Here is a 10438-nt window from a genome sequence, read left to right on the forward strand (position 1 = left end):
TGTTGATTTTGAGTTACATGACAAATGGGGGTGGTCTTGCATGTTCATAAAATAATCCTAGACTGTAAGAGTTTGAAAACCCTTTTCACTGTTGATTTTGAGTTACATGACAAATGGGGGTGGTCTTGCATGTTCACAAAATAATCCTAGACTGTAAGAGTTTGAAAACCCTTGTGTTAGTTGGTGTTAAACTATTAAGTTTTATAACACAACTAAAGCTCAAACTGTAATATTCTTATTCTCTAAACATTGGCCGTTTTGTTTGAAACCACTGATTGCGTATAAACCGAACTAATTACGGTAAATTACCATTATAATAAAAATGTATAGCTTTAACAAATTTTCAGCTAAAACCTCCTCGAAAAGTCGTAATTGTATTATTGTATATAAAAAAAAACGTCCATAAAAACTGGAAAACATAAAATGTGAAACCGAAAATTTGCTTGTATCTCCGCATTGACGCAACAAACCTTCATGCCAAATTTGGTGAAGATCCATCAACAGGGGGCGAAGTAGCGGTCAAAAGGTAAAACTGAAAATTTGTATGTACCCCCGCATGGACCTAATGAACCTCCATACCAATTTTGGTTTAGGTCCATCCAAACCCTGCGAAGTAGTTACATGGACATACAACAGACGGTACTATTATATTTATATAGATTTATAAACCAAGCATGCGTTTTGTTAAAATAATATATACACTGTACAGTGAAAAAAAAGTAAATCAAACTGTTTTATTTATCGGCGTAAGGCTGGCTATAGTTTTGAATAGATATAGATTTAGTTGCCAAAACCATTTAGCTTACTAACACTCAATAATGATTGTACGATAATCGGACTGATAGGTGGCGCAACACTAGGATATTATAGACGTAAAATATATAGTTGTTCAATATCTTTTCATGAGGGACGGACGGTAAAAGATACGATAACGCTCGACTAGGAAAGGTTTATAGATAAATTAATGTTTCCGTTGTCTTGTCACTGCCACCAGTTAAAGGAGAATGTACGATATCGCTAATCTTATAAATCTAATATATAAAGTTATTATATTAAATTATACCTACTTTGATGTCTAACTCTGTTGAATTTCTCAGTTGTTCAACTTTATTGAACCATATTGCTGTAAAGTATTTTATAATCCCATCTTGGCGTGACTTCGATAGATCGACAAGCACGAGACCTGAATATATATAATTAGTTGCTAAGCCTACATGTGAAAAGATCAGGCGTACTTTTTAGATCAAAATGGGCGACATTTACCGTCATCTTATTTAACTGTTTGCTACAATGCTTTAGTTTTATAAAAGTTCGTTAAAGTAGAATAATTTCCCATTTATTAATAAAGCATTTAAGCATTTTCAGTAAAGGTAATACAGAATATATTCAATCTACGTTTATGTATAGATGCACATGTGTGTTGCACTGTTGCCGTATACAAAACTCTTCACACTTCTAAAATCGTCACAGACACGTACCTCTGTTCAAAACTATTTCAACAAGCATTCTTTTTTATTTCTAAGTTATATCTTTATAATATGCTAATTAAACCGGCCTAAACACAGTCTTTTGATGTCTCATTTTCTATTTTTTTTTCTTCGAGAGTTCTTTCAAACGCTTTTTATGTTTCTTGAAAAATATGGATCGTGTGATTATGATCTGGCCAAGTGTGACTACGAGTATCAACAAACAGAGTTTTATTCTACTTTTGCCTCGCCTTTTATTCATGGTTTTCAGTAACGTCCACTTGAACACGACCCCTTCTGGCCATACTCACATTTAGAATGGACCTGCTGCTTTTCTTATATGGGCATTTTTATTCTGATCTGCCTTGTTTCGTACTAGTTGTTCTTCTTTACGTGAGATGCCAAAATAATCACGTTCTTCAGTTTCCTTGAGTTAAACTTAGACTTGATTCACACACTTGTGACATTTGAAAAAAAAAAACGGCATTTTTTTTTCAAATTACAAGTCCTCTGGTTATGTCCAGAGATGGTTAACATGTGAAATAAATACCCAGTAGCTTGTTTCGGAGAGGGGAAAAATGTATTAGTTTGAGTTGTTAGAAAGTGCCTTACTGGAGACAACTGCATTAACTTAAAATTTTTATAGCAGTTGGTGGAGCATTTGCATGGTGTGTGAACAATCCTGGGTTCAAGATTTCACACTAGTATGAACCTGAAATGTGTCATGATGTCACACCAGAATGAATCTAGTGATACTGAACTGTATCATGATGTTATACCAGTATGAGCCTGGAGTTTATGTTAATTTTTTTATACCTATATTTTATCCCAGAGAATATAGGTGCAGCAAAGACTAATTCCCATTCGTCACGTCTGGAACGCTACCTAAACGAATGCCGACTTTTTTTTTAATTTGTCAATTAATTTCCACACGTTCTAATTGTACTAACATTATGACAAGGAGAGACAGGGGGGGGGGGAGATAAAGAATACCAATCAAAATAGAATAACAAAAACAAAAGATAATGGACAGAGATGGGCATGAAGTAGAAAGCCATAAGTGGACAAACAAAAGGTGACAGAAGAAAACTGGACCACGAGACACGTGTAAACAAGAGTAGAGGGTGAAGACGTAAAGAAATAAAAAAGAAAAACCATGAACCCAGAGTGGGGTGGCAAACGCACATGCGTGGAATCTTAGTAAGTAAGAATGATAGAGAGAGAGAGAGAGAGAACTAGTGATGGGGAAAAATGGATATTGTTCTTGTAAAATGAATATTGTACTTGTAAAATGGATATTGTTCTTGTAAAATGAATATTGTTCTTTTAAAATGGATATTGTTCTTGTAAAATGGATATTGTTCTTGTAAAATGAATATTGTTCTTGTAAAATGAATATTGTTCTGGTAAAATGGATATTATACTTGTAAAATGGATATTGTTCTTGTAAAATGAATATTATACTTGTAAAATGAATATTGTTCTTTTAAAATGGATATTGTTCTTGTAAAATGAATATTGTTCTTGTAAAATGGATATTGTTCTTGTAAAATAGATATTGTACTTGTAAAATGGATATTGTTCTTGTAAAATGAATATTGTTCTTCTAAAATGGATATTGTTCTTGTAAAATGAATATTGTTCTTGTAAAATGGATATTGTTCTTGTAAAATAGATATTGTTCTTGTAAAATGAATATTGTTCTTGTAAAATGGATATTGTTCTTGTAAAATGAATATTGTTCTTGTAAAATGGATATTGTTCTTGTAAAATTAATATTGTTCTTGTAAAATGGATATTGTTCTTGTAAAATGGATATTGTTCTTGTAAAATGAATATTGTTCTTGTAAAATGGATATTGTTCTTGTAAAATTAATATTGTTCTTGTAAAATGGATATTGTTCTTGCGTTTTTAATTCACTGGGTCATACTATAAAGTTCTGTTTCATTTTACTTCGAAAAAACATTTTATTTTATTTTTGCGCTTATAACGATCCTGAGCTTAGTGTATTTATTGATTTTGTAATAGATAATTCGATGTTTAAAGCTAGTTTTACCATTCCATTGCTTTTGGTTTTATTCTCCTAAAGATGCGACTGAAACCTTTTAAAGGACATAAAGGTTTCTCAAAATGCCTTTTGTGAATGAGAATAGTACATATTTCATTCTTGATATATATACATCACTATTGTACTGTTATTACTTCAATAATTACAATAAAAATGATATTATAGATTATTTTAACACAGATCTGAGTGTTTTTATTAGAACAGAGATAGCAGATTATATAGTAAAACATCTGATTCGTTACGAACATTCATATGATTTCGTTTTCACAACTGTTTTTAATTTTCAGAAATCTACAAAGACCAATCGTTAGAGTCAGAGTAAACACGAAAATTAAGAACTGTGCCGTTATAACCAAAGACTGGTCATTATAAAATCAGATTAAAGTAAAGACCAAGTTATTAACTGTGCCTATATAACTAAAGACTGGTTGCTAAAGTCAGATTAAAGTAAAAACTAAAGCTTAGAACCATACTGTTATAACTAAAGACCAATCGTTATACTCAGAGTAAAGTAAAACTAAAGCTTAGATCCGTACTGCTATAGCTAAAGACCATTCGTTATAGTCAGAGTAAAGTACAAACTAAAGCTTAGAACTGTACTTCTATAACTAAAGACCAGTTGTTAGAGTCAGAGTAAAGTAGAAACCAAGCTTAGAATCGTACTTCTGTAACTAAAGACTAATCGTTAGTCAGAGTAATGTAGAAACCAAAGCTTAGAACCCTACTGCTCTAAGTAAAGACCAATTGTTAGAATCGGAGTAAAGTAAAAATCGAAGCTTAGAACCGTACTGCTATAATTAAAAACCAGTAAATCTGATTAGCTGGTTTATGTCTTCACAGATTTCAAGAGATTTTTTAAGCAAAATAAAATTTACCAAGCAGTGTTTCAGCTAAGCCTAACGTTATGTTTATGTATTAGGCCTAATGCTTAAATTAGACTACAAATAGACATACTACAATATTACTAACGATATAGTGTCGGAGTTTTAAAACTTTTATGTTGTGAATAAATGTTAATTAATTTATATTCTTTTGTCATTTAAAGACATATGTTACCTAATTGGCCTTAAAACATAAAGAAAAACAAACGTTTATTACTACCAGACATATTTTGTCCTTTGTACAGTCGAAAGAGTTGAACATTTGTGTCGGAATGTCCGTACTATAATTTCTACTTCCTAGCCTAGAATACAATGAAAAGACTCAAGAGTGCTATTTAAATCTCTTACAGGGTGCACACGTAATATTCTTCACGATAAAATTTATCTTTTCTGCGTAGTTTTTACTAAAAATGTGGTGATTAAAGAATAATTTTGAGGCTGATGAAATAAGTGATGAGTAGGTGCAGTTTGGAGTTACAGAAAAATTCTTAGTTTTAGTTAAATTATATAATTTTCGTTAGTCATTCAACAATGGTTTCCCGTCATTTTTGACAGGCTTTTATACTACTATATATATATAAGAACAGTAATACAAATCTTACAGAGATATAGTAAAAATCGTAATATAATATATTATATATCATACATAAACATATATATATATAAGTAAGTATTAAAGCATCTTATTTGTCCTTTGAAGTGTGGGTGTTTTAGTGTATTGTACTTTCTACGTTGTATAAACTAACTTAGACATTCCTGGTGTTATGAGTTCGTTTATTCTCGTTATTTCTATAAATAGAATAGTAAAAACAAAACAAAAAAAAACGAAGTATTGGAATTACATTATGCTATCCATATTATTAAAATTCTTGATTGTGATTTTCAAAGTAGGTATATTTTCCTCAAAAAAAAGAGAAATCGTATACGATTCCATGACGTATTGAAGCACGTGCATTCTATATATTAAAATGAAGCTTCCAATCTAAAAACACCAATCCGTGAACAGATAAACATATATCACAAGTTTGGTATATTTTTCTCATGTGAAATTAGCTATTTACCCGAATAAGAAAAATACATCGCAAATCAATTATTTGTGAGCCAACTAATAGATTAATAAGGGAAAACGTTTTCAAGGTAAGTTATCTCACGTGATGGTAATGAGAAGCTTTATGGGTGGTTTGAAAGTTAAGTACAGTTAACGAGTTTTATACTTTTTTTTTAACATGACTTCCCTTACACGTGAAAACCGTTAATAGTTAATGTTGCATATAAAACATTTGATTTTCTTATATTTACCGATACACACAACTGGCCTGTATGAAACCTAGGCAACTTTTTTATACATCGAATAACGAGTGTGTATCAAATGATTCTTACAAATATAAAAATTAGATTTCTGTTTTTATGTTTATAAATCCCTAAGCACGATTATTAGCATCAGACTTTTCTAAATCAACACATCTACAAGAATACACGTTTATGCTGGTTAATCCTGACATATCTAAAACAAAACACGTAATTTAGTAGAACTACCTTCTTGTTATTAATTTATTAAGTAGAACCACCTTTTTATATTTAATTTATTAAGTAGAACCACCTTTTTATATTTAATTTATTAAGTAGAACCACCTTTTTATATTTAATTTATTAAGTAGAACCACCTTTTTATATTTAATTTATTAAATAGAACCATATTTTTATATTTAATTTATTAAGTAGAACCACCTTTTTATATTTAATTTATTAAGTAGAACCACCTTTTTATATTTAATTTATTAAGTAGAACCCCTTCTTGTTATTAATTTATTAAGTAGAACCACCTTCTTGTTAATTTGTTAAGTAGAACCACCTTTTTGTTATCAACATATTCCCTAGGAGAAGTACAAATGACATACCATCAAATCTAGTAACTGGTATTTTATGTCATTACAATTTACAGCTTTTACAGTTTGTTATAGTTTTTAGAACAGATACGACGTTTCGATCACTAGTGCGATCATTGTCAAGTACACATGTTTCTACAGTAAAGAACGTTTTAGTATTTAAATCAACATTCAACAATCTAACAATGTATATAAATTCTGAAACTGAAAGTAGTTACTTATTCATATAGATATCAAACTGGTAAGTTGTTTCAGATCTATTTCTTAGTAAATGTAACTGGTGTTTTGTTTCAGATCTAATCCCTAGGAAAATATCTGTCAATTGATGTTTTTTTCTATCTTATAGTAAAAATATCTGTCAATTGATGTCTTTTCTATCTTATAGTAAAAATATTTGTCAATTGATGTATTTTCTATCTTATAGTAAAAATAGTTGATAATTGATGTATTTTCTATCTAATAGTAAAAATAGTTGATAATTGATATATTTTCTATCTTATAGTAAAAATAGTTGTTAATTGATGTATTTTCTATCTTATAGTAAAAATAGTTGATAATTGATGTATTTTCTATCTTATAGTAAAAATAGTTGATAATTGATGTATTTTCTATCTAATAGTAAAAATAGTTGATAATTGATATATTTTCTATCTTATAGTAAAAATAGTTGTTAATTGATGTATTTTCTATCTTATAGTAAAAATAGTTGATAATTGATGTGTTTTCTATCTTATAGTAAAAATAGTTGTTAATTGATGTATTTTCTATCTTATAGTAAAAATAGTTGATAATTGATGTGTTTTCTATCTTATAGTAAAACTAGTTGATAATTGATGTGTTTTCTATCTTATAGTAAAAATAGTTGACCGTTGTTGCCTCATCTTTTCCTCTAATTTTCGATTTTTGAAAACGTTCTGAATAATATTTGGGGACTTGTTGTTATGCGCTTTTGTTTCTTTGTCGGTAAATATATGTCAGAATTTGTTATAAAACATTGAGTTTATCAGAAAGCTTACTTTTTATCATGCGTTGTTAACAATTAGCCCCCTGAGATCATAAATATGATTATGTATCTTAGGGAAAGGTCATATGTTAAATTAATAAATATATTTCTAAGAATACGCGTTTATTTTCGTGAAGGAAGATAATTTTTTGTTATGAAACATTACATATTTTAAATAGAAACATTTCAACATGTAATATAACCACGTCTTTTGGTAATAAATTTGTATTTTTGAAAAAAACAAAATTTAGTAACCATCTAAAAATATAATTTCCACATTTTGAATTATATAATAAACCTAAAACTGTATGATTGGGTTCTGATTCATAGAACATTCTGGATAATATAAATATGTATGCACTATATGGTTTGTGTGTTGAGTATGGCAGTTCTATATCAAGTCATTCCAAAAAAAAAATATTCATAGTTTGTATACGATTCCAGCTCGAGTAAACTTTATAACAGAAAAGTATTAGGGTCCGATTTCACTTAATGCTTGAAATTGTTACATACATTTACTATTTTTTTCCTTGCGTTCTATTTTATATGTTACCAAGAGAAACCATGGAAGAGGAGGCTCTTTAAAATATATATTCAATCGATGGGCTTTTTCTTGCGAACTTCATATTTTTTACGTTTTTAATATACACGGTGAGAAAATAAAAATAAAATGACTACTGTAATAAAGGTTCTCTGATTTTCAATAAGAAATGGTGTACTGGTGTTATACAGCTGTTCGTATTTTCCAGAAATATATATATATATATATTAAACTCGTATATCAGCCAGTCTGCTATCAGTTGCTTCGTATCTAATTTCAACCTGCGTGTGCTCGCCTTGATAAACGTCCTACAGGCGTGCTATGTTTATAGACTTCTTTCTTGGTATTTTATATATTTGTGAAAACAAGATTTCTACTGAAATATTCTCACGAGGAGCCTCGGCGAACAAGAACAAAATAAAGCAAAAACAACACAGATTGCTTACCGTAACACGTTGGCTAGGGTGTGACGACGACTTCTCTGTGCTTTTAGTTGGCCCTCCTGCAGCTGTCGAAGAAAACTAGGTCTGTTTGCTGGTCCAGACATATCTAAACGAGACAGTAACCCTTGTGGTAGCTCAAAACTATCGGCAAGTTGAAGACTTGTTTCCCGCTGCCGAGTAAGGTTATCTGCACTCGCTCACCAAAGAGGACAAAAATCAATACCTTAAGAGTTCGGGGAAAAAAAAACACTAATTTTATATCAGGTACTGGCCAACTTCTGCAGGAAAGCGGCTCGGATTTTGTCCTGTCTAACTCAGCAGAAGCTAAAGTGAAGTCGACATAACCTCATTAACACCCTCTTCGCTTCTTTGTGTTTGAAGTCTGTTAATGATAAGTTGTTTGTAAAGCAAAAGCTATTTTTAGTTCTGTTAAAACGGCTACTTGATTACACAACGTTTTTTTTTTAACTTACAGCAGACTCGTTAGAGGAAACGTTTGAAATTTTGTCTTCAGAAACAAACAGAAATGGAGTTAATAATTCTCGTATATTATATGACCTTTAATGAAGTATATTTTTATGATTTGGAAACTAGAGACTCGGTAGCAACTCTTGAAAATTGCAGAGTAATTACTTTTGAAAAGCTGAAATTGGCGACACTGAAACCTAAAACATATGTTACAGCAACTGGAAAAATATATTACAGCAACATTTTCTACTGTCAGTCTCGGGAAGAAAGCTCTTCTGTCTCGTGCCAACCTCAGTGTTTCTCTGAGTGTAGTGGTGTCCAAAGCACGCCTGATAAAACTGGGAAAGGCACAGGTACATGTGAGCAACCAATCAGAGAGCTCTCTACTTGCTTGCGATGTAAGGTACTCTTTACTTCATCTTCGCTATAGGCTAAGATGTCTTACCTTTTTAATTATTTTGTACCGACTTATGACGGTAACTTTTAGAATTACTCATTGCTCATTAGTGCTCATAAAACGGGGAAGGCACAGGTACATGTGAGCAACCAATCAGAGAGCTCTCTACTTGCTTACGATGTAAGGTACTCTTTACTTCATCTTCGCTATAGGCTAAGGTGTCTTACCTTTAGAATTACTCATTGCTCATTAGTTGTTTTATACACTTGGGCAAAATTCCATCTCATGCATTTGGTATATTTTATTTGACTGTTATTATTAAAATATATGTATGATGGAAGAATTCGCCTGATTTTATTACCTGGACCGTCCCTAGATGGGACAGCGGTAGGTCTACCGACGTACAACTCTAAGATCTGCGGTTCGATTCCCCGCGGTGGGTACAGAAGATAACCCAATGTCGCTTTGCTATAAAACAAACAATTACCTGAGGCTGGTAAGTTTGATCTTTCCAGTGAATTATTTCCCATAATTTGAAATTTTGATTTTTGAAGAGTGTTAAGCACAACATTCATATTAAACGGACGATTTTAAAATAGAAATAGACAAGGGTACGAAGTTTTCGAAAAGAGGGTGGGTGTAATAAAAGGGAGTGCCCTTCTTATGGACAAAAGTTAAAGAAAATAAGCACAGGTAGAAAGAGTCCAATTGATTTTAAGACAAATAACTTATTTTATTAATGGAATAGTTTTAATGTAAAGAACAAAATCTGGAGAACGATGAAAGTTAAACCTCCATTTGGAAAGAAACCGCTGACGGATACAAAAAAAAATCCTCCAACAGGTCCACTTTTGACCTAAAAGCTGGTTCATCTCTCATCTGAAACCTACTGTTGCTTCTTGTCCGACGTGGACGCCCCCCGGTGACTCAACTGCAAGTCTGCAAGCTTATAACGCTAAAACACGGGTTTCGATACTCGCTGTGAATACAACACAGATAGCCCATTGTGTTGCTTTGTGTTTAATAACAAACAGAACGATATGGGCAGTGTGCTAATATTATTCTAGATTTATAGGGGGCTCTGCTGTGTTTCTAAAGAAAAACTTCTTTTATTTCCACGCCTGCTATCTTATTATTCATTATTACACAACACATTACAAAAAATTAGGTGGTTTTTCGTGTGTTTTTTTTTTCTTTATTGAACTTTGTCATGCGAGCTAGTCATCATCATATAAATCCATTCGGTTAAAAGTATTGCGTGTGACATTTCATCAAATCATTTCA

General features: G+C 31.2%; 1 protein-coding gene across 1 annotated transcript in view; it reads right to left on the reverse strand.

The window, feature by feature from the left end:
* The window catches only part of LOC111086772 (cAMP-specific 3',5'-cyclic phosphodiesterase, isoforms N/G-like), a 231288-nt gene extending 222507 nt beyond the window's left edge, over positions 1–8781 (reverse strand). Inside the window, exon 1 of the mRNA XM_022390974.1 lies at positions 8293–8781. Within this exon, the coding sequence (XP_022246682.1) occupies positions 8293–8393 (101 nt within the window). The 5' untranslated portion in view covers positions 8394–8781. The remainder of the gene's footprint in view (positions 1–8292) is intronic.
* Between the last annotated feature and the right edge of the window lie 1657 nt (positions 8782–10438).

The sequence above is a fragment of the Limulus polyphemus genome, unplaced genomic scaffold (assembly GCF_000517525.1).
Source record: "Limulus polyphemus unplaced genomic scaffold, Limulus_polyphemus-2.1.2 Scaffold1418, whole genome shotgun sequence".
Classification (NCBI taxonomy): domain Eukaryota; kingdom Metazoa; phylum Arthropoda; class Merostomata; order Xiphosura; family Limulidae; genus Limulus; species Limulus polyphemus.